This window comes from Amblyomma americanum, chromosome 3 (genome assembly GCF_052857255.1).
Source record: "Amblyomma americanum isolate KBUSLIRL-KWMA chromosome 3, ASM5285725v1, whole genome shotgun sequence".
Taxonomy (NCBI): Eukaryota; Metazoa; Arthropoda; class Arachnida; order Ixodida; family Ixodidae; genus Amblyomma; species Amblyomma americanum.
The window spans coordinates 195,540,068-195,565,063 of NC_135499.1; the positions used below are offsets into that span (position 1 = coordinate 195,540,068).

General features: G+C 43.5%; 1 protein-coding gene across 1 annotated transcript in view; it reads right to left on the bottom strand.

The window, feature by feature from the left end:
• Nucleotides 1–2,242: 2,242 nt before the first annotated feature.
• The window catches only part of Gcn5 (Gcn5 acetyltransferase), a 28,754-nt gene continuing 6,000 nt past the window's right edge, over nt 2,243–24,996 (bottom strand). Inside the window, exons 7-20 of the mRNA XM_077659495.1 lie at nt 23,925–24,116; nt 22,925–23,034; nt 22,135–22,296; nt 21,958–22,017; nt 20,565–20,638; nt 18,000–18,208; nt 16,558–16,684; nt 15,436–15,546; nt 13,215–13,358; nt 10,271–10,385; nt 8,369–8,399; nt 6,757–6,826; nt 6,535–6,619; nt 2,243–3,367 (exon numbers count right to left, since the gene is read on the bottom strand). Coding sequence (XP_077515621.1) covers nt 3,174–3,367; nt 6,535–6,619; nt 6,757–6,826; nt 8,369–8,399; nt 10,271–10,385; nt 13,215–13,358; nt 15,436–15,546; nt 16,558–16,684; nt 18,000–18,208; nt 20,565–20,638; nt 21,958–22,017; nt 22,135–22,296; nt 22,925–23,034; nt 23,925–24,116 — 1,684 coding nt within the window. The 3' untranslated portion in view covers nt 2,243–3,173. The remainder of the gene's footprint in view (nt 3,368–6,534; nt 6,620–6,756; nt 6,827–8,368; nt 8,400–10,270; nt 10,386–13,214; nt 13,359–15,435; nt 15,547–16,557; nt 16,685–17,999; nt 18,209–20,564; nt 20,639–21,957; nt 22,018–22,134; nt 22,297–22,924; nt 23,035–23,924; nt 24,117–24,996) is intronic.

A 24,996-nucleotide genomic window follows, 5' to 3' on the forward strand; every position in this document is an offset into this window, starting at 1 on the left:
AGGAGCTCGGTGAGACAACGAAATCACTTCATTAAGCAATGCAGTTAACGTTTCGAGGCATTGCTCCGCTACTTAGACGAACGCCGTGTGCAGCCGAGACACCCCACTATACGTAGTCAAGCTCCATTGACAAGAGCAGCATCTTCTGTTCACAGGTCATCACCTATCAGAGCATTTGATTGGTTATGAAGTTTTTGCAAGGCATGCAAGGACACTGACAACGCCCGCAACTTTAACAAGCGATCGTCAATTCGAAACGACGCAAAAGCGTCACAGGCTTCCGCAACGTGTCAGCGACACATGCGGACTCAGTGATCATGCAGACGGTCACTGAGGGGACAGCGTGATTGAAAGCTCTCTCAATATGGATTTCGGCCACCGGTCAGTTCTTCTTCCTTTCCAATCCGCAACTTTTTTCTTATGAAGCATTTTCTGCTACAACAGTTTGTTTCGTGACAGAAGCAGTAAGCAGCTAGTGTGCTCTTTTTTGCCAAGCCATGATCCAACTCACCCACGAATTCACCGCCGACAGTGTACATGTGTGTACCTTCTTCTGGCCCTGCGTCTCATTTTTCGTTGGTTTGTTTTGCTGAAACATGAACCAACTCGCCTAGTAATTCACGCTTCTAAGCGATGTGTCGCAAGTGACAAATACACGAATTCAAAACAAAAAAAATTGGCTGGCGGTTTGGTACTGCTAGGCCCCAAATATTGTGCAAAAGCCCAGTTTCTTGAATGTGGACACAAGCACCACGTACTTGAAAGCACGATTGAGGCTTCTAACCCAAGCAGCCAGTTAAGCGCGTCTTTTCATCGTCAATGCCAATTAACCCAATGTATGCCGGCAGCCTACGCTACGGTGACGCGTTTCTGTAGTAATGTTGTCAACACCAACACGTATTGCTCTAGTGCTGTGTTTTTGCCACAACATTGTCCACGCCAACGCATGCACCGCAAATCTGTCACTACCGCCGCATATCTCAATACGCGAATATTAGTTTGATATTAGTATTAGTTGATGAAGACGATGTGCAATGCAAAGCGCGAGTATGTGTTGAGGTAGCATAATGCTCTCGTGCAGTGGCCAGCGAAGCTGATCTTTTCGGGCCGCTGCGGGTTTGAATCCCTGGCACGGCAACATTTATGGTTTGCCCAAGGTCACCCTCAAGGTCATGCTTCACACAAACCGGTGAGCCAGTTTCACCTCGTGAAGCAGTGCTTTCGCACTAAAAAAATGCCGAAAATGCGAAAATGTGAAACCCTATGAGGAGGCTCCATTGCATAAGCACCGAAAAGCCCGTGACGAGCGAGATTTAGGCGAGAACAATGCGGATGTAAGCGAGGGGAACGCACATTGACGTCAGAATGGCGAGACTGCTTTTAAAAAAGAAAACGAAGTAACCAGCGACGTGTCAGTCGGTGTCCGAAAGCGGCACAGTGCTGGGTTCGGACGACCGGAGAATTTGCTGGCAGAGAGCTGCCATCACCATAGGCTAGCGGCAAAGCACTGAACCTACGCGGGCAGGCTATTTTTTGGCCTAGCGACAGGAGCCCTCCTGTCATCGTCACGCCTGCCGTTAAGCACATTTAAGAGACGTGCAGGTTACAATAATGTACCATGCAATATGAGGAATTTTTACACGATCACTTTAGCTGCTGCAACATCTCTGCTCGTACCCTCGAAAGCCTCATGCAAAGTTCCGCAAATGGGCTTTCCCGCATATAATAGCTGACCTAAACGGGATGGCGGAGCTCACGCTAGGTGAGTTATGAAGTCAACAAGACGAATGCCACGTGTGTGGGCATTAATTAAGTAGCACATTACCGAAGGTCCATACAAAAAACGGCGCACTTCCTCGTTGCAGTTGTTTGAAACTGGTGTTCGGCCATCTTGTTTATATCATGCGTCATATGCGGGAAAGCCCACTAGCAGAAATTCACGCAAGGTCAAGCCTAGCAGTGTCCGAATGAATCGCCGACGTCGTGGTCGCTAGTCACGCTCTATGCACCGCTAATGGGAGATAAACCTTGTAAGCTGTAACCAGATCTGCGTGAACGCATTTCCCATCCTTCTGCACGTGGAGTTTGTTCGTTTTGAATGATACCTATTTTTGGATGACATAACTTTGTTCGCAACCTTGCGAGATTCGTATCACCCGAGATTCTACTGCATTTTTGCATTAACTAGCACAATGCCGAGGGATTGGTGCCAAGCACATTCAGTAGAAATTCAGAAGCAAAATCTCTTAGTGAACATTTATTTGCAGTGAAATCTGCTTGTTCCCAATCGCCTCTATTATATGAGATGGCAGCTTAGATTAGTAAAAGTTTAGACACTGTTATTCACACAATGTCTGTCAAAGAAATGAATGAGATAAGCCAGCAAAATAATCATGTTCTGTAATAACACAAGGAAAGTAGATACAATGATAAAACGTACTTCATACATAGATTCTTCAGGGTGATAACTCTACTGCTACAAGATATTCCTAAAACATTGCAAAGCAACACAGTAGAACATGCTTTTATACAATGAGAGAAAGATGGAACATATGAAATGAAATTTTGGACAGCCAATTCACAAGCTGAGATCATGCAATATAATATACATGGAAACTCTGATGCTCAAATCTGCTTCATTTAACTATCATGATTATGGAAACTCACATTTTAGACCACACAAAAATACTGACAGAGCTCCAGAGTCCATACCAAAGGATTTTATACACATGGTCATGAAATGTCAGAGCTAAGCACGAGTGAACACACAGTATCTTGAGAGAAACTAAGCTCATCAACATACCGAAAAATGTAGCCCCAATGCAACCCTGACAATAGCCAATATATACTACCCTACAGCAGATAACTGACTTTTTTAATGGTGAGCATTGTGAAACACACAAAAAGTTGATTAATGAGTGAGGAGCAAAGGCTGGCATAAGGGTTTTCGTTAAACCGGTATCTTGTTTGCTTGTATTTTGGGCACTTCTACAAGAAGCTCTAAAGACACAAACATGTTAAAACAAACGAACAAAAATGCAACAAAATGCCAGGGGATATTCATCGGGTAATGCTACTGTACCCTGTAGTGACCCAAGAGCACACATGAAGGCTCTGTGAGAACAATGCGGGCAATGAAAGCTCAGTGTGTTGAGAGGCAGCATGCCGTGCTGTCACTTGTCCCAGAGACCTGCCTCCTTCATTTTGTTCTGGAAGAAGCGGTCCAGAGTGTTGGCGCACTTGTAGTACTCGGTGTCGGGGCTGTTGTAGGCACGGCAGTTGCTGAAGATCCTCTGCATGTCCGCAATGAACAGCCGCTTGTGCACATAGTAGTGGTTTTTCAGCCTTTCCGCCATCGTCTTCAAGTCTGCAAGTGACACAAAGACTCCACTCAACTAATTATGCACACAGCCCGTGATCTGTAAGGCTAATCAACAACTTGGTACTACGAACAAAGAAAACAAGAAAGAAAGGACAAATTGTGGTTGGATGTAAAATTTAGACCATTCACGCGCACAGAGTTCAACTGTTTTCGAAAATCTACAGTGCACTCAAGCAGAAGGGCTTTTTTTCTCAGGTGTAATGCAAAAATTTGCTCTACAGTGACTACAACCTGCTCATGTCATTTAGATCAAATTAATTTATTGAAACAGTCCTCATGAGCATAAACGTTCACTGTAAAAAAACAACAACAAAGACCCAAGCATTGTATTAATCTATTATATAAGAGGATGGGAATACCGTACTTACTCGCGTATAACCCGGCCCTGCGTATAGCCTGCAACCCTAACTTTGAACTACACGAAAAAAAAACAACTTGCATATAACCCACACGTTTACCTGAAAGAAAAAAAAATGAGCGCTAGAAAGATACAACTGCACACTCAGTGATCATTTCATTTTCAGAACATTTATTTAAATGACCATCAACACGTCACTGGTTATCCGATTCTCAATCGTCACCACTCTCACTGCTGCCATTCGAGGCTTCATCACCACTCTCAAAGACGTAGTCATCCTCGGAACCATCCAAGCTTTTACTGATGGCACATTTTTTAAAGCTTTTACGCACCAAGTCGGCCAGTATCACTTTCCACGAGTCCACGATCCACTGGCACACCAAAGGAATATCGGGCCTTTGCATGCGTCCCGTCAGTGTGAGGGCGTAACTCATGCGCCTAAACAAAGCTGGAAAACAGTGCAAACTGGGGTGCAGTAAACGAAACAGTGCTTCACACTAGGCTCAACAACGCTGCCTGAAGAAAACGTGGCCAGTGGCGAGGGGAAGAATAAAAAGACTATGAATGTGGATTTGGTTACGCCTTTCGTTGGCCCCTCATCGGCTTGACAAGCGTCGATGACGATGAGGATGGCGGACTGCACGGGGGAGGCCGCCGCACACTGCCGTAAAGCCACTGCCCCCAAAAGAAAAAATTTGCAGATAACCTGTACCCCACTTTTTAAACACGTTTTTTCAAATTTTGGTGCGAGTTATATCCAATGAAATACAGTAACTTTATTAAAATGCCGGCAACCGACAGTTTAACGAGTCATGACGTTGGCCAAGCGTCGGCCGGGGTTGTGCCCTACTCTGCATTACCCCAGTTCGGCCCGTTTGTAGTGGGTCGTGAGGCCACCGATATGACCTTATATCTTCTCAAGGGCTCCATCAAAATTGAGACAGGGTCTCTTCTACATTTATGTGATCCTGATGTTTTCTAAAAATGCTACAATGAAATAGCGTCAATAAACTGTTCCTAAATGACCAATAAGTTGAACCTCGTTATAACTAAGTCGAAGGAGCCTCACAATTTCTTCGTTATAGCCGTTACTCCATTACAGCCGTAGTTAACCGTGGCTACAAATGTTGCATGCCAACAGGCTTACGTGTTCCCATCTACACCAAAGACAACCTAGTTAACGTTTAGCATGCTGTCAATGTTCTTGAGGGAGCCTTGAACATGTGCATCGAGCACCACAGTTAGGCCGAATATCGTAAACAAATGGAACAAGTCAGCTTCACCAAAGCGCGTGCGTCCATTTTTTATGTGACCCGAATTGCTTTCATTGCCTTCAGAATAATGCCGAATATGACAGGGAGACCTAGCTGCAGTGAAAGTGGGCAGGTGGTGGAAATTTCAGCACTAGTATTCGCACTAGTACTCGTTCCAGATGGCTTCCCTGTGTGGTGTACTAGCGCAATGGCCACAACGCTTCACTGCATTGCAGCAGTGTCTTATGGAAAAATGGTACGCAAGACCGAAGGCTAACGAAAAACCATTCGAAAAAGGTTCTCAAATGATTTGAAAACAAGAGATCTCAGCTGATTTCTAGTTTCCGGCAAACCGCGGGCAATGGTATTAGTGACTGCTTCTTTGTTGCACAGAACTGTGGATAAAGTGTGCAAGGCTACGTCAAAGTCATTCGCTGTCAGACATTTCTTTGTGCCCCATGCAAGTGTTTCGATTATGGCTATCTTCTGGTAACGAGAAATTGTCTTATACTTTTGTTTTCCACCACTGTCACTAATCTTGGCCTAGCGAAACCAGCAAAATGTTGACACATTCAAGCAGACCCAATGCATTGCCAAACAGTCTAACCATGTGACCACATTGCGTAGACAAAAACTATACTGCATGCGGCACCTGACGAGCACAGCCCGCTCACAGAGGGCCAAGTGCAGTGAGGAGGTCGGAGAACGAGAACAGGGAAATTCTATGACCTTGACGACTCTCGAGGCGCAGAAAACCACAAGGAAGTTTAGAAGATCGGTGTGCCGGTGTCAAAACTTTGCTTCGTTGAAGCCAACGCCAACGAATCGTCTGGACAAACACACCAGGCAGGCCCTGCTAGAAGCAGGAAAAGTCTTCTGCACATTTTGAGCGGTGCTTAGCAGAGCGAATTATACGCTGTAATTACAGTTTGCTGTGTCAAATGGGTATGGAAGTGCTGAGCACTATTCCAAATCGATACACTCAGTGCGAAATGGTCAGTCGGGTTTGCTTGGTGCTCATTACATCTCTTTATAGAAAAATTTTACTTTGTAAAAGCGAAATATCAGATGTATGGGCTTCTTACGAGCTTCCGAGGTAAATAGCCATTTCTTTGCTATGTCCATTATTTCGTTACCTTTTTTCTACAGTGAGGCTTTGACTGTATTTGAGTGACAGCTACTGCATCCTCACACAGTACTACTCCCACCGCTAAACAGATGCATGCAACCAAAACTACAACTACTGGCATCCCAGGCATCCCCTGGTTTTAAGTGGCATTCTTGGCAACAAAAGTGGCAACTTTAAGTGGCAACAAAATTAATTGTGAAAGCAGCAGGAAAGCAGAATTCTTACGAACTTCAAAACACACACAAACAGCAACTAGGCAGCACTAGGGAAAAAATGCAGCACAAATCCACTCGATACTATATAAGAAAGGTTCAAGTTGAACACAGCAAGAATCAAGGTTAAAAACAAAAAAAATGTCAAGGTTATCTAGTGTTTACTGTCGATAGCCTGTTCCCTCACAATATCAACTCACCCATTGGATACTTGATGTGATCATAGTAGTCAGGTGCCTCAGATTTCTCCACTGGTTTCAAGAAGGGCCATGCACTACTGTGATTCTGAAAGCCAGAAAATGAAAAACCCACATAATGGCATCCAAGTCCTGGCCAATATATAATTTTAAAAAATCTTTACTGTTTGGAGTATCTCACATTGCATTTGAAACATCGGACTACAAGTAAGCAGAAACACTCACCTTAACTTGTATCAACACAGACTTCATTGCTTGATATGCCTGATCAGGGTCCATTTGTTCCTGCTTTACACTAAAAAAAATGAAAAGTAGCCATGTTTATCTGAGGCATGCTAATGAACATACCGACAGAAGAAATAAAATGGGAAAATAAAAAGAAACACGTCAGTAAGCACAATATTTTCTCAAATTATAAGGGTAAGCAATCTGCAAGTTTGAGAAAACAAGGGTGAAAGTGGACTGCATTCATTCAACTTTTATTGCGCTTTATCTAAGGTGGGTAACATGCGAAAAGGAGTAATTTGACAATGAGTAATGTTGTTTTGGGTTATAAACACTACACTTTCAAAGGCTGGCTACCTGAAGGTTCATCAGCATTCAACAAGCTGTAGTGAAGGTATGAAAATGTGCCAAAAACTTCAATAGGTAGTGGCACTGTCCCCATGATCCATCACTGCTTTGTACATTGGCCCCTCGAAATTAAGCAAGACCAATGCAATGTCCGTCATCAAATGCAGACCTACAGGTTCAATGAAGTTGTTTTTAAATACGCCAGAGCTTGAAAGGAAAAATTTATTTTTGGTTGGTGGTAGTACAACCCTGGATATGTACCATATAAACACCTGTAAAGGCCACACCCGTGTACGGGACGCACCCTGTTTTCCTGAAGGAAATAATAAAAAAAATCCCAGTAAGGGCCGCACCCAAACTTCCCACGACCCACGCCGGGATAGCCTTCGAAACGCATGCGCACAGGAGCTTCCATGTGCCGCCCATAGATGGCGGCCGCGCGTCATCATCATCGTTGTCAACTTCGCCTTCTGCGAACTTTCGCTATGCGCGATCCATATCGGCATCAGTATCACAAGCTCTAGCATTTTGTGGCTCTCAAAGGCCCGGAATTGTGGTAGTATGGTAGTTCACTGAAGTGGCTTTCGTGTGCAGCCGTTGAGCGTTGCAATTTTAGCACAATGGGCAAGCACCTTAATAGCTACACGGCTGAGCATTTACTCTCGAACACGGCAAGTGTGCGGAAGGAAGGAAATTTGACGTGGACGAGAAGCGCGTCCGACGATGGTGCAACCAAAAGGATGCAATGAGGAAGACAAGCTGCAAAAAGCACGCTTTCCGACACAAGCCGTGCAAGTTTCCCGAACTGTAAGAAGAGCTGCTCTGCCATGAGATGAAAATGTGGAACGACGGCTACGTGCTGACAACGGGAATGTGCGCGACTTCTTGTGGAATGAGCATGCACCAGAGCATAGCACCAGCTCGGAGTTGGGAGACTTCGAGAGTGACGACTGAACGTAGAATAAATGTCGCTCATTCCCTGATTGGTGCATCTTCACTTCATTTTTTTTTCTTGCACGTCACATACATGGACTGCACCCCAAAAATTGGCCCTCAAATTGGGAAAAAAAAGTGCGGACCTGACACATGCTTACACGGCGTATACATGGCCATCAGCTAATGGAATCCCTTTCCTCTACTGCCACTGCGTATGGATTCAGTTGGTTTATATTTTTTACAAGTACATCCTGAATATGATAATATCTTTGTACTTTAATACAGAACAGAAAAGGGCATTTCAGCACTGAGTTTATGCACAACTTACTATTTCTTGTCTGGTTTCCAGCCTGCTTCTCCTGCAAAGAAATCAAGCAAACACGGCTAAATGCAATATAACTCTTGCATAACACACATTTTCTCTCTTCACCCATTGACTGTGCAAAAAGCCAAGAACTGGAATCATTTGCCCCAAGACTTCAAGCACCATTCCAATGTTATGCATTTAAAGACTGCCACTACCACCATTGAACAAATCATCCTCTCTCTACAAACTGAGGTAACTGGGACAGCTAGCATATGGTAGGGTGAGAGCAAATTGATTAACAACTTGGTGGGTGCTAATGAGTAATTACTCCCTTATTGCAAAACTATTTCATATGTGCAGAGACAACGCACAAAGCTGTGGCTGCTTTGCACCTTGTGAAATAATAGCACATATTCAACCGCTACAAAGGGCGTATTTCCTTCTCAAGCTAAAGCTGGGACTGTAGCTAATGGGCAAACAGTAAGCACAGTAAACCTAGCTAACAGCTGCATATACTCCTAACAAATCTTAGTAGACAAAGCAAAAAAAACAGGTGGCCTTAACTCAGAAAAGGGAGCTGGGAAAGATAACCAGAGATACTACAGTAAAAGCTCGTTAATTTGAACTCGAAGGGGACCGGAAAATTGTTCGAATTAAGTGAAGTTCGAATTATCGAATGGGCGCTAGAATGAGCGGTTATAGCGCCCCGCCGCGCGGGCAGAACCCGAAGCAGTTGCATCTAGATTCGTTACCGCGAGCAAGACACGTTTGTGGCGGGCATATTCTGAGAATTAAATTGACCCGGTCCAAATGGCAAATGAAATAAATTGATCGGCCAGTTATGCGCCAGAAACAAGTACTGGAATGCATTCGCGTGAGCAGCGAGCTTTAGTGCTGGAATATATGACGCTATTTATGCTCCAAAACATGTTTATTTACGGGGAAGGGTAGTCAAAATTAAAAGTAATCGGCGAAGTGCGTTTGCTTGCGTTTCTTCTGCCGAGAATCCATCAGCATCATCTGCAGCTTGGCCAAAGCTCCTGCGCAACGTCAGAGTTCTTACTGACAGAGGAGTGGCGTGCTGCAACATCGAGCTCCGAAGCTACTTCATGTGCACTTGGCAGTGGCATAGTCTCGTTGCCACCATCAGACTCATCCCTGTCAGCTGTTCTCACCGCATGTAAGCCCTGCAACGTCAGCTGGGAGCATGCAGAAGAATGGTGAGTTGGGCGAGTTGGATGTAGTTCATTTTGGCGGTAAAATTCAGCGCGAACGGAGGAAGGACACAGAAAAGGGGACAAAACAGCGCTTGTTTTGTCCCCTTTTCTGTGTCCGTCGTCCGTTCGCGGTGAATTTTACCGCCAAAAGGGAGCATGCAGCCTCAATTATATCGGCGTCACTCAAGGGCTCCAACGTTTCCACGCAGCTGTCCACGTTGCTCGCGACTGCGGCACAATGAAAACCTGGAACGGCTCGCGCCGAAGCATCAGCGACGCGGGCGAGTGCTACGGCATGCACCGGAACACGGGCTCCGTGAGCCTCGTGCACTTGGCTTTTTTTCTTTTCCATTGTTTTACAATTTCTTTTTGTTTTACAATCTCTGGTAAATTTGGAGCGTATTTTACTCGCTATGTGTCAACTTCTATCTACAAGCATCGGTGTCAACCAGTGGCTCCTAGTTCGAATTAACCGTAGCGGATGCCGACTTGTTCAAATTATCGGGAGTTTTCCCCCCGTTGAAATACACAGGGCTGTGCCGGAACCTGGGCGTCAGTTCAAATTGACCGTAAGTTCGAAATGACTGATTTCGAATTAAAGAGCTTTTACTGTATTTGCCACTGCAAGGTGATAAAAAAAAGTGATTGGTGTAGATTAGAAGCAAAATGATTCCTTTGAAAAACGAAGAGGAAAACTTATGCATACGGAGGCCTGGAATGCTCTCAAGAGGAATCTCCCGGACACCCTCCTTGAAGCAAGGCACACCGGGGTAAACTTTCTGCATGTGCTCCTGTTGCTTCTCGATGAACTTCTTCACTATCTGCAGCATTCACAAGGAAAGGCATGCAAGGAGTAACTAAGTATGAGCAAGAACAGGCATACCTAAAGACAGGACCTGTAACTTATATCATGCCATTTTAGGTATTTCTTTTTCTCAGAATACTATAACCCTCTGGGTTTGAGCCCAGAGGGCTACAGTGGGCGGCAGCATTTCGATGGAGGCGAAGCGCTAAGGCGCCCCTGTTGTGTGCCATGTCAGTGCAGGTTAAAGATCCCCAGGTGGTCGAAATTATTTCCGAGCCCTCTACTATGGCACCTCTTTCTTCCTTTCTTCTTTCACTCCCTACTTTATCCCTTCCCTTATGGGACTGTTCAGGTGTCCTCCCATATGTGAGACAGATACTGTGCCATTTCCTTTCCCCAAAAAACAATTTTAATTTTTTTTGTAGGCCTATGGGTTCTGCCCAAGCAGGAGTTAATACATACATTCTCCATACAATAAAAAGGATAAAAACATGCAAATTCTAGCTTCACGTACACAGACGCTCTAGTTCACTGAGAAAACCTTGCGACAAAAATACACAAGCTGGTTGTGTGTTGTGTTGCGTATTATGGCGCATAAGTGACTAAGGCTATCATGTGCCAACCGCATGGTAGAGATACATGCTGGTAGAGTATTCCAGTCTTCCACTGTTCTGGGGAAAAAATAAACAGTACTGAAAAATTAGTTTAAGCAAAATGGGAGCAAGTGAGTGTTCGTGATGTTACGAGTTCTGCTCTCTAGAGTAGTGTAAATGCATTCCGGAAATTTATTTTTCTCTGATAAGCCATCCTAGAGAAATGCGAATCCTCTAATTAAGCTATCGTAGAGAAATGCCAATCCTCTAATTGTCCGATGGGCTTCCCTTTATTGCATTTACAGTCACTTTCACTAACGGCAAAGCCATTTTTTTTTTAAGAAGTAGTGGCTGTGAATCTCTCCAGGGTATTCAAATGTGCGAAAGCTTGTTAATTCAAACTTCATTAATTTGAATTTGTGGACACTACAAACCGTACGACTTTATCTGTTTATGCTATTATAAAACAGCCCCTTAATTTTATATGCAAATTCGAACTACACGCGCCTGGCCTGCCTGGGCACATGGCCTTCAAGCAACACACCCGTGAGGTTGCGCCAGCTCTTCAGGGGAGACTTGGACAAGGCAAAAATGGTGTACAAGGATGAAGGTAGGGGGCTCTTTTTTTGCTATGTTCAGTGTCACCAACAAGCACAACAGCCTGGATCGAGTGCTTTGCAGCGACAGGTGTTACTATGACGTCCGAAGAAACCAAAGCTAAATCCTGTCCACAGTCACAGTAACTCCCCATGCGCATGCCTTGCACTATGTCATCTTTGGGTGGTTGCTGGAGTAGCATGCCAGGCCAACAACCAGGCAGACCTCTCCTGTTCTATTAAATTTCTTCTCCTCTCCTCCTTTGGGTGGTTGTGCAGCCAGCTGCGTGACATCCGTGCCACACTGATGGATGGTGCAACCAGCACCAAGGTATAGCGAATCAGGCGAAATGAATGGAAGGCTTTCGGCTTCGAATAGGAGCTGATGGTTGTTGCACATCTTTCATTTTCTTGTGCTGTCTGCACCACAGTTCCATGAAGTTATTTGCAGCCACGACTATCAGGGTTGCAGCGGTCGCCCAAAGTTAAGCCTACATGGTGTGCCACAGTGCTACCATTCAGAAAGTCATGAGAGCCACTTAGCGGCACCTTGCATATGAATGGGAATCAAAGCCGGCTGTATGCAGTTCATGACTTGGGTGAGGCCATCTGCTGCACAAATACGCACTGAATCACTCGCCTCTACAGTTTTGAAGAACACAAATAAGAAGCTTTCCACCACCATGGTCGTGCTTAAGAACAGAAGGTGCTGGCTGCTGCCTTTCCAGGAAAAAAAAAACCATAACGTAATCACGATTTTTAAACAATACAATATGGCAACCACCCTAACCAACTGCTTTCCAGCCACAGTGCACAACATTTTCTGTTCATAATTGTTAGTTCGAGCTTCGCTTAACTCAAACTGCGTCCTGATGCATATGGAATAACGGGCTTTTACTGCATATACAGTAGAACATCAATATAACAAAGTTCAAGGGGAGCGGTGATTGCTTCGTTATAGATGTAACTGCGTTATAGCCAGTGTTTACCGAGCTTCCAAGGAAAATCGTCATTCCTTCGTTGCATCCATTAGTATTTCGCTATAAACTGTTTCGTTATAATGAGGTTTGACCGTACAACAAATGAACCCTTGTGTTACACCTGCTAAATGAAGAAAACTTCCACCAGGTTTGACGAAGGACACAGAGATTTAGCGTCTGTAGACAGCAGCATTGCCTCCAGTAAGGACACTCTACAAATGAAATTATCACCTAACAAAGCTATGGAAGTAACATTAAAGCAATGACCGTAACATGAATACTGAAGTCCTTTCAATGCCAATCCTCAGAACCGTGATCACATGTCACATGTCCAACATGAGCCTGACAGGACCCCATCTCCAGCTGGATGAAAATGAGTCAGTCATCATAAAATGCATGAAGGGATCTCTTGGTCAATGTCTACAAGAGCAATTACAGTATGCCAGGTTGGTATTCTCAAGGAATTGGTTTTGTGCAATGTTAACATAAAAATTTAAAATAAGGAAACTTTACATTGTGAATGACTATATAGCAACCATCGGGTTAAGCTTCACGACAACACATCCCAGGACATTAGAAAACAATTGGGAGAAAAAAAAACATCACCACAGTACCAGAGGCACCATCTTTTCACAACAATCATAAGCAGTTCCGTTTATATAGAAGTGCAACCTACCTCCTTCTGCTTGCGGATAACATGGCTGAAGGCTGTGTAGGATATGCGCTCGTCCAGCTCACAGCCCATGAGGGTGGCTCCCTCATAGTCCTTTATGTATCCCGTGTACACAGACTTGGGTAGCTTGATGTCCTTAGAGAAACCCTGAAAGCACAGGGTACAAGAATATGCACTCACAAATAACTACACCCCAGTCTTGTCCCAGCTTGCTCATCAGAGATTTACTACAAGAAGCTAAACACAAAAGAGCTCTTGCAAGTTCTGTACAAGCTGCGTGCCATGCCAAAAGATTAGCAGCTGCTGCAATCAATGAAAGTGGTGGAGGCACTGCAGCCGGCTAGTGTCCTGTTTCTTTCACTCATTCCTGCTCACTTCTTTACTTTCATTAAAGCGGTTCAAAACTGCTTGCAAAGCAGAACTGAGTAGAAATGCAAAACAACAGACCAGAAAACACCCCCTGCCATCGCCAGCAGAGGATGGTGACCTAGTATTTATGCAGGGTTTTCTTGCACTGCATGAGGTGACGTAGCTGGCACATGTTGGGAGCTGTCATTGAGTTTCTTTCCCCACTTTCTATGCGTCTGTCAACTGAGCGTGTAGCATTTCAAGAACAACATAGGGCAAATAAGTAATGAAGAAGATGAAAGAAACAGTAACAATGAACCAAACAAAATCAAAGTAAGTTGAAAACATAGCTCCATGCTGAAAAAGTGCACTGCTTCACCCATACCTAGCTGCAGCCTGTTCTTTTTTTCACAGTGACAAAACTGGGTGGCCATGGCTGGTTTAAATCCACAATTAAAGTAACTTTAACAAAATCCAAAATGTTTTCACTTCATCATACTGAATTACTACAGAATTCACATTTACTTTAAAACTGGCAAATTTGCAATAAATCAGTACATATCAGGACTACTTGCAGCGATGCACTAGTGTCTGCATGACATGTGATATAGCTTGTGTGCTATGCCAATCCTAATTTCCCTTCATGGAAACAATACAGTCTCATGGCAGAATCCGTTAATGCATATTGTAGTGCAGAGCAATAACCTTTCCCAGGCTGTGAATGAACCATTTGGCAATGTGTAATTGCAATAAACATCCTGAACTCAGTCTACGGAGATAAATGAAGTTCTGTCTCTCTCACGACATGAGGTTCTTAGAGGCACGGTTGTTATTTTTAGGCCAAACATAATGAAACTGTTCAGCCTTATTTAGTTTACCGTGCGGAATTGAAATATGTAATTGCTTTTTCACTCTGTCAATTGGTAAACATTTAATTTTTTTGCTTACAAGGACAATAGAAAAAAATTATCAGAAAACTATTAACATGTGGCTTGTAATAAAAAGTGCAACAAATGCAATGTTGGAACTACTTTTCAGATTAAGCCAATATCAGTTGGCTTTACATCATGCTGGTTCAGTGCTGACAGAAGTGGTTAATGAGCAGCCTAAATTAAGAGTGTACAAAATAATCATAAGCATAAACTGAGAAATCTTCCCCAATATTGCATGCTTTAATCATTTAGCAGCCTGATACAGGAAAAATTATTGCTTTATCTGCTCTAGATACCAAGATATCATCCGCGTAAACTTGAAAACAGCCAAAAATTTGTGTTTTGAGAAAATGAGGAAAACAAACAGATATGAGGTATAAATTGGAGTTCTAAATTGGAATTAGAGCTTATACTTGATCTAACAGATGAAAAGCTTTATAGATAGGTAGAAGATCAGCTGTAGATTTTTAAAGCGCTACAAGCAAAATAAATTTTCTTGAATTTTTTTCCCCCAGAGACCCCGTCCCCCCTTAAAAGGCACAACCAGTAACAGAATTACAGATAGTATACTGTTATGCTGCCTAATAAAGTTGCATACATTTCTGTGCACATCATGTTTTTTTTTTTAATATAATGCTGAGTCGGTCTGGTTTTATTTAGGTTGCAAAGAACATACAATATTTTGTAAAAAGAAAGGGGGGGGGGGGGGGGGGGGGACAACAACATTTGCCAGTTTATCTTCTTCTGCAATATTTTTTTTCTTACTGAACAGATATTTCATATTCGATTTGATATTCAAAGTTATCTTTTCTTATTCGTATTTGATTCGTACACGAGAATTTCAATATGTATTCGCACACCCCTAGAAGAGAGACAGCTGCCTAATGGCCACTAGTACTCTGCAGCCTGCTATAACCATAAAACCCAAAGACTCCCATACAAACCTGTTTTTTGAAATAGCCAATGGCAAATTCGTCAGCAAACGTCAAGAAGTGAAGAATATTCTGCTTCACATGATAATCTTTGAGGTGGTTCATCAAGTGTGTTCCATAACCCTGGACACAAAAAGAAAAGGATACAGAGTACCAGACAGCTGTTAGCTGTACAACAATGGACAGCACTCAATCATTGCTGAAAACAAATAACGTTCGCTTTCCAATTGTGCAAAGGAAAAGGCAGAGCAATACAGAATGTGTTACTCCTGCCAATATCAGTCTGGCAGTCAAAAAAGCTCACGAAGGTGCACACAACACTACAGAGATGACAGGAGTGCAGTGCATTAAAAGCTGCCAGTAATTCTTGCCAGGTGAGACAACTCTGGGTATGGACACATCAGGTTAAGAGTATCTTATCATTGATTTTGTATTCAATCAATGAATAAAAAAGATCAAGGCTCAAATTACTGGAACATCATAGTGCACTGCATGCACTGTCCAATTATCGCAGTCAGGTATCACACTTGAAATGAACAAATAAAATACCAATATGTCCTTGTATCACATTCAAAGTTAATTAAACTACATATTACAAAAATACAGAGCTTGCCAAGCCTTGCACACAGCAATGAAAGCCACCATACATGAAGGACTGAAGCTTAACTTGGAAGACATACTTGACATTTTCTTAACAAGTGCTGTTTCATGTTTTCCCTAGCTTAGAAAGCCACACAATGAACAAGTTTCAGAATAATGGGGATGCAAGTGTACGCTTCGCATTTGTGAACAACACATAACGTATAATCTCGTGCAAGAGTCGCACCACTGTATGGGCACCTTCCCCTGTTTTGGACTAGATAATTTGAATAAAAATATGGTATTGTTTCTTTTTTTATGGGCCGCACCTTGAAGCTCGCGCCCAAATTTAAAAAAATGTGTGGCCCTTACACGAGTTTGTACTACAGTATGAGAATGAATGATACAGCAGTCATAAGTTAATATCCACGTGAAAATTTTATAACTAAAACTTGTTCTATACTTCACCGACCTGTATGCTGCTTGTATGCCAATATGCACGCACTTTTCAACAACAGCAGCAATGAGAATGATGAGTCAAAGGTGGCAGAATACCTTGACTTGCTCGTTGGAAGTGACAGCACAGAAGACAATTTCCGTGAAGCCTTGCCCCGGAAACATCCGAAAACAAATACCTCCAATGACTCGACCTTCTTTCACCAAGGCAAGCGTGCGATGCTTCCTGGTATATATATAAAAAAAAAAGAAGTGCATTAATATGACTAGCTCCCAAGCCTGCTCTTCAAGGCACCACTACAATGCCTTAAACTCAACACAGTCACTAAGCCGACGTATGCCTCATCATTATCAGTATTCACTTCATGCGGTTGAACCACCTCATGCAAACAACATGTTAATCACTTGCAGCACTTTCTGAAATGTGATGTAGGGGTGGGGGGGTCAACTTTCATTCAAGCCGACTTACAATTGTGTAAATACGGTAATTCAAAATTATTCAAAAATATCTGATTCCATTCACAACCATTTATTATTATTTGTATTTACTTCGCACTCAAAAATTTGGCATTCGCATGCCTCTACTTTTTACGCATCTGCTGTTTTGCATTTCCATGGCGATTTTCCAATTCACACTGAATCTACACTGCATGCTTCTCAAGCAAAAGTTTAACAACGCTCTAGAGTTAAGGTGAGGTGCTGTCACTTCCAGAATGGCCGGGCCACATTTGCCATTTTTAGTGTGGGTTGAGACATGACTGGATAATCATGGGCATCTGTTCGCGTTACTACTGATAGAGCACTATTAGGTCAAGTAGTTGCGCTTCTTGCTCTGATCAGTTTGGACAGCAGTTGAAGTAGCTGAGGAAGCAACAGCAACAACGATAACGAAAAGTACGTGCCACACAAGATTTTTACTACGAGCGTTTCCTGAACAATCTCACAAACGGCAGAAAACCACCAGCTACATCGACAACGCTACGACAACTATTTGCAGAAAGAGGAAAGAACACAAACACATATATGCATTCATTTCTAGTATTGCACTCAGTGGTGCATTCAGTCTCTGCATCACAGATTCGGCGTCCTGTTCCAAAACTAACAGTAGAAGTCTCCATAAGACAGATATTTTTATGCAAAAGAAACAAAATTTAGTGAGTGTAAGTGTTATTTCATGGCTTCCCTCTTCAGTATGTCGAAAATTCACAGGCTTTCAAGGATGCAAGGAAATTCCAGGGCTCTCAAAGCCCTTGAAAGTGCCAATACTAGAGGGTTTTCAGGGCTTTTGAGGACCTACACAAACCCTGTAAATTGCAACTATATTTCATTGCTGCCTTCATGGCAAACCAGACTGAATCACCAGAGCATATGAACTTCCCGTCACAAGCACAGCGAGGGCAATAAAAGTGACCCGCATAACATGGCATACAGAACAAATTAGGAAGAGCACTGAGAGGCATCACCATCAGGCCAGCTTCAGAATAAGCACATCTCAACAGCACAAACAGACCCAGCTAAAGGGGTGAAACGGCAGGACTTACGGGTCAAAGACGAGCCTGGTGATGTACTCTTTGGGCATCCTTGGCAGCTGGTGGGAGAAGACGTTCTGCAGCCCCACCAGCCATACCAGGGACTGCTCGTCCACCCGCCGGCTCAGCGAGTTGGCCACCAGGTGAAACTCAATCACCCCTCGCCGCTCCTCAGCTCGCGCTGCCTCGTCTCGCGCTGCCAGCTCAGAGAAAACGTTGTTCTGCACCAAATGCATCCACAAGGTTCATGCACTGCCTGCTTTTGCTCAAGGCTCCGTCAATGACAAAAAGTACTAAATGCTGTCTGCTGCCCAATGACATACACACCAAACTACTGCAGCCAACAAGCTGGGAAGTTTCCATATGAATAATAAGAATTGCTGTAGAGTCCCACTGCTGTTGTAAACATCAATGCAAGGTATTTAACCCATTCTTTAAATGGAGCATTTGTACATGATCTGTGCCTGGACTCCAACATATTGCAGCTACAAACAGCGACTTATGCACCTTCATACTTAAGGAGGCAGCATTAGCATCGTAAAAAAATTCAAGTATTGAACCTGCCATGCTATTGCAAGGACACTGGGTGCAATATGTGAGTTCAAGCCACTGACCACAACAAGTCAGGTGAACAAAGTGGTACGACTGTCACATGGTTCAAGTCACAGCTACGGGTTGCAGACAGAACGAATGTTAATAAACACAGGACTCTGCTAGAGTAGACAGACATGTGAGCAAAGCCATTTTGTACAGCCACATTATCTTACAGCACACCTTTAGTACCAGTTGGCGTAGGAAGGAGGTTGTCTATGGTGTGCGGCACTGTTATCAATGTTCCCAACTAAAGTCCACACGATGTCATCAAATCACATCGCTACTTTATGATAGCTGGTCACATCATCATGCATCAGAAGGTGGTAACAGGGTAAAGGTAGTATGCACACGGTCACACTACAATACTGCGTGATTATAACTACTAGAGTAAAATGGCTGTCACAAAAGCAGTGCATTATTCATTGCAGAGTGCATTGTGCAAAAAGGTCTATACAGCTCCTGCAGCCATGTAATTCCATTGTAGGACTAACAGTAACAATGTTCTCTTCTTTGTTAGTTTTTTAGCACTACGTAAAATTTTTATTGCCCTGATCCGATTCATGCTGACAGTGTACTACAATTAAACCTGGATATAACGAAACTGCAAAAAGTCGGAGATTTTTATTACATCCAGGTTTTCATTACATGCAGTTGTTAGAGACAACTCAAAAGGACAATGCAGAACAGAAACCAAATTAAAAAATAAATGTAGGTGAAATTACCTGGAAAATGCTTGCAGAAAACCCTGTTACTCCAAATCATAAATGCAGAGAAATGTTTTGAAATCGCGCTAATAGTGCAACTGCGGCAGCAGCCGCCACCACCTTTGCCGCAGCTCGGGCAACGCCACTGTGAGTGGGGTGGGGAGAGCGAGAAAGGTGGAAGGAACGCGGCCGAGCTAGAGGCCAGTGCACGCAGTTGTGCCGCAGCCATAGACGGGCCACTGAGCGGTAAGGCACATGTTTCTTCCCGCATATTCCATCTCGGTCTGCCTGCCACTGTTGACCCATGAAATGTACTCTTCGCCTTCTGTCGCTGGTGCTCTCCGCGCGTCCCCACTCCCGGCACGCGAGAGTTACTGGCGGTGGAATCACGCAAGCAACCACGCTGCAGCGATGGGCGCGCACTGCTCGTACAGTTTCTTTTTTGCTTTTCTCAGCTATTTTTCGCTGCTTTTGAGCATCAACTGTTGTAGTACCATGTGGCATGACGTTCCAAAAGCGAAACAGCGGTGATGCGCCGATTACCCCAGAGCACGGCACATTTTGTCAACTGCGGTTGCTCATTGAGGTCGTAGACGTTCCTCTCATGTCAGTTTGTGCACAATCATCATGAAACTTTTTCGCCAAATTTCGTAACTCAGCACAAACTAACAGATAACACAAACTAAGAGCGATTTAGTTTTATCAAGGTTAACCCCCGCAACACCTTCATTACATGGAGGCCTCAAATTAACGCGCTTCAATGGGAGCAGCGTTGAGGAATTGAGAAACTTTGTAACATTGAGGAAGTTGCTATATGGAGGTTCGTAACATCCAGGTTTAAGTGCATCTGAGCACCCTTAGTTTGTAAGCTCAGTAACTCGAAGGAGTTTCAACATCAGCACAACAAAGCACTGCTAATCTAAAGCATGGGAAAAAATAAGGGCACCTATTTTAGCATAATTAACAGCTGTTTTTATTTGTTTAGTAGCCCTTCATACTAGGTATACAATCAAAACAGCTTTGGCGCACTGTGATGGGTGTATTCTCACAAAGATTGTAAATACTAAGGATATCCCAAAGTGGCAGGGGAACCCTTACCTATGTCCAGCAATCAATGGGTTGAAGTAAACGCAAAAAAGAAATCACCTGGGGAAAATGCATGGCTGTTTAAATAACTGCTTACCACTTTCTTGAACTGTGGAAAAACCAAATCAACAAACCGTAACTTGATATAAGAAAAAAATTATGAAGAGAAACATGAACAAAAAGTATAGTTTACCTCAGGGCCAGCCATTTCCTTTGGATCAGTGATTGTGGCAATCAACTGAGTAAGCACCTCCTCTGGAATGTCTCCTAAAAGTAAGAGCGCAAATCGTGAAACAGAGTAAAGCTAATAACCATGTTTATGCAGTTCAATGAGAATGACAAACACAACAAGAAAGGAGTTTGCAGTAAAATAGCTATCCTTCATCAACAGAATCCTTTAACAATACTTTTCAAGAATAGCTGCCCTGCAGTAACCCTCTGTGACCCACAATAGCAGAGGGTCTTGATTTAAATTGCAAAGCTGGTCCTTACTTCCTTTCCTTCACAGTTTTCCTTATTCTTTCCGCACTTAAAACGAAGCTACAGTAGAACCCCGCTATAGTAAACTCGGTTATACTTTTTTTTCAGTTATAGTAAAGTTTTTTTTAAAAAAAGCGGCTATAGTAAACAGTGTCTGGCCGCGGCATCGTGATGACACCGCGGCAAGCGCGAAGTCTAGGATCGCGAGGCAAATAGCGAATACGATAAAACAGTGCTCTTTGAGGTGGCTTCACCACTAAGATCGAAAGCCGTGAGAAAAAGCCAACTTTTTGAAGACCTTGAGGCCAGAGGCAAAGCACGTGGCGCGCACGGAAAAAGAAAAGGCGACTATGAACATAGAAAGGAGGCAGTGCGGGTGGAAAGGAAAGCCCGTAAAAGTGCAGTGAAGAGCACAAAAGGGAAGTAAAGGGCGTGCGTTCGTAGCACGGCAGCGCGAAGCATGGGGAAGCGGTGGGAAGAAGCTGAGGCACAGCGGCACTGCATTGGAGGTTCTGCTGTGCTTGACTGTATCGTAGGCGTTTCTTAACTACTGCCTCTTAAATGACACTGAGGCCACAGAAGACGACGCTGTGATCATGCAAAGCTTTGGTTTTCACGTGGAATCACTCACTTTATTTTCGTAGCCGCGTTGCGTGTGTAAATGCAGTACTTCCACAAAACGTAAACGAAGTCGAAAACGTGATTACATGTGATAACTTAAAATAAATAATTACCACATAAGAGCAGACTGCAAGGTTTTTCTGAGTGTTTCTTTTATAAACCAACACTTTGTGCTTAGTAAACAGCCCGACAGCATAGTCAGAACCATGCCATCACCAACAACTGATATTGTAAAGACCTAGTGAAGATTTTTACTGGTACGAGCTACTTTACTACAGAGGGGTTCTACTGTATTATAAAAGGAAGTTGGCGTATCATGACAGCTTCTACTTCAGTCAGTGACAATGGTTAGAAAAATAAAACCTGGCGTCTTTGCAGGCAGAAAGGAGCTTTTTCAGCAGACACAAGACCCTCACTGCCAAAATATCAATAGTAAAAACACACATGATCTCTTCACAGCAAAGCACTACTGCCTGAGCTTTTACCTTCAATCTTGCGCCTCTTGGGCTCTGGCACGCGATTATCTTCAATCGGCCGTTTCTCGCCTGCATATCAAATAAAAAGCGGAAACATATTTAAACCACATGTGACTAGGCTGTTTCATGACGGCAACAATTATGAAGAGTACTCAAGTCACAAGACCTAAAAGATCTAAATCTTACCTTGAGCATCAGCAGTGCTAATGGACTTTGACGAACGGCTGGTTGCATGCAAACCAGGGCTCTGGTTGAAGGTGGTGCCATTCTCGTTGCCTGAACTGGGCGAGTTAGAAACAGACAGCTTCTCAATGGCCCTGGCATGAGTTGTTCCATTGCTTGTTATACCTGCGCATGTTTATCAGTACTGCATTCAACAATTCGTAATGCATGGCCGCACAACACATGGTGCTACTAACATGCTCCAAGATCTTGGGGATGCTGCAAACATCATCAATGTTATTATGCAAACACATTTTCCATATCACAGTTGGCATGAATCATGCCTGCCTTACGTAAGTGCTGTCGCCATAGGCTATAGTAGCAAGTATGCAACAATAGTGCGCTGGGGAAGTAACAAACTTGAGTAGGGCAAGATTTCAGGACAAAGACTTGGCCACCACAGCTACTAGAAGCTTCTGTACCACTACAAACTAATGACAAGTATTTTCAATTCTCTTCTTAAATGTGGCAGTCTGGGATTACACAGTGCAAGCTAACTGCATTCAACCTGACCTTGCAAATACTGATAAATGGCACTCAGGTAAAAATGGACATTCTTTCATGGAGGCATGTCTAAGCCACTTAAGAATGGAACTAAGTGTGCAAGTGGCTAGTCATGTGGTACAACGCCAAGCAGTGAGACTAGCTTGCTAAAGTCAGGTAAGCTTAAGCAGCATAACCCTCTCTATCTCAATGTGTGCTTTTGGCTACTACTGTGGCATTTGCACAAGCATGACCGGTAAAAACAGCTCACTTTTGTCAGTAGATGTATTGGTGGCACTGGTCAGAGGGGTTTGCTTGAAATCAGGGTCCCATATAGGTGAGTTGTTTCCATAAACTTCTTCTTCGAGTACCGACAGGAATCTGGGTGCACAACAAAGAGGTTGCCATTGTACCTCATTACCACATTGAAACAAGACATGGGTCGTTAATATGTAATGGCACAGAATTACCCAATCAATAAAGCAACTAGAATCTTGGCCCCAAAGAAGGGGAGAGTGAAATTAATATTAAAGTTAAGCCTAGATAAACTTATCCTGTTTGACCCCAGCTACTCCTCGTAACAATCAATTATGCATATGTAAAATATAAATACTTTGCATATGCAAAATATACATATGCAAAATATGTCATCATAATGATCTGACCAAATGACATACAAGCTTAAAAAAGCATGTAAACAGGCTACTAGCTGCACAATATATCATGTCCCACATATGGCATACCTAGAGAATTTTTCTCTTCTGTCTTAAATGAAAATAATAAAAAAAATTCATTTGCTTCCCACCACTGTAGTAGCCCCAACACTAAATACCACACAATTCTCTGTGTTAAAATTCACCCTAATGAAAGCTCCCGTTTCATTTAATTTCTCCATTCTGCCTGCTATCCTTTATTTCCGCTGCCCCAGCTCAGGTGCTTCAGTATCGATGGCAGATGCTGGGCTAGCAAAAATCTTTTCCTTCCTTTTTACTATTATTTTAATTAAAAAAAACCACTACCACTACCACCACCTTAATGAAAATGTGTCACTAAATCTTCCACTAACATCACCATAAAAGAAAGCCCACAGGGGTAAAACTAAAAAAACAATGCAATAATTGGCACATACAAATATGATTTGTGTCTTACTGAAACCATTTAGGTATGCCGTGCACTATCTTGAGTAAAAAAAAAAACATTAATAACAATTCTTAATCACTTGGCAGCACGGCTATTTTGTGAAGATGACCTGCTATTGTCAGCAAACAAACCGTGGGAAGTGGGTGAGCACAAGTGTTCTCTTTTCCGGAGGCATCTTGTCCTTCTCAGCTCGAAACTTGTCCAGAAGCTGACGGCGCATCGTCTGGAAGACCGAGCGGAGCAGCGTACGGCCAAAGATGATGGTTGTTTCAGAATGTGGCAAGCTGTCACAGAATGCTGGAACGTGGCAGAAACACAACCACCTGAAAAAGACCCACAAAAAAATGTGGCTGCATTATCCTGTGCATAAAGAAGCCAGTTCTGAATGTCTCTGTGCAGTGAGTTACGGCACTGCACAGAACAAAAGCTAAGCCACCTACAATACAGAGAGAAAAAAAATATGAAAGTAATGCATCAAAACAGACAGGCAGTGGTAGCTGATTTCGTAAAACTCCATTCCTGTATAACTTCTCAGCAACACCTTCAGCGAACTAGCAGAAGCACAGCTCAAGAAGCAGAATTCCAGACTCCGAACGTCAGCCGCCGGCCGAGCACTCCTAAAGAGGTTAGGTTACGACATGGAAGGGCATCTTGATCGATCCGCCATTATCCCCGACAACATCCGTAAAACCCTCCAAGTCTGTCCTATACCAAAGAACATGGACCCGAATCTCCACACGGCTAGAAGACAGGCACGAGCAGATTATGTGGAACGCCATTTGACTAAACTAGAAAACACAGTGTACACGGACGCAGTGCTTTATCCGTGGGATAAACGCACAAGAATAATCAATGCCGCCGCAGCAGTCGTGGATTACGCCGGCAAACCGATCACATACGCAACCCTACGGGGCCACACGGTAGCAGAGGGGGAGGAAGTCGCCGTTGCACTAGCGGCGGCCGAAGGCTATCGGAGAAACAAATCACTGATCATATTAACAGACTCGAAATCCACATGCAGGAACTACGCGCAAGGTAGAGTCTGCAAGGCGGCCCTAAGAATCCTCCTCGAAACAGGGCCCCCTAGCCAAAAAGTAACCCACAAGATACTCTGGATACCGGCACACACGGGGATAGCGGAAAACTCAAGAGTGGACAGATTAGTTTGCGAGATCACATTCCGAGCTGAGCTGTTGGAGACCC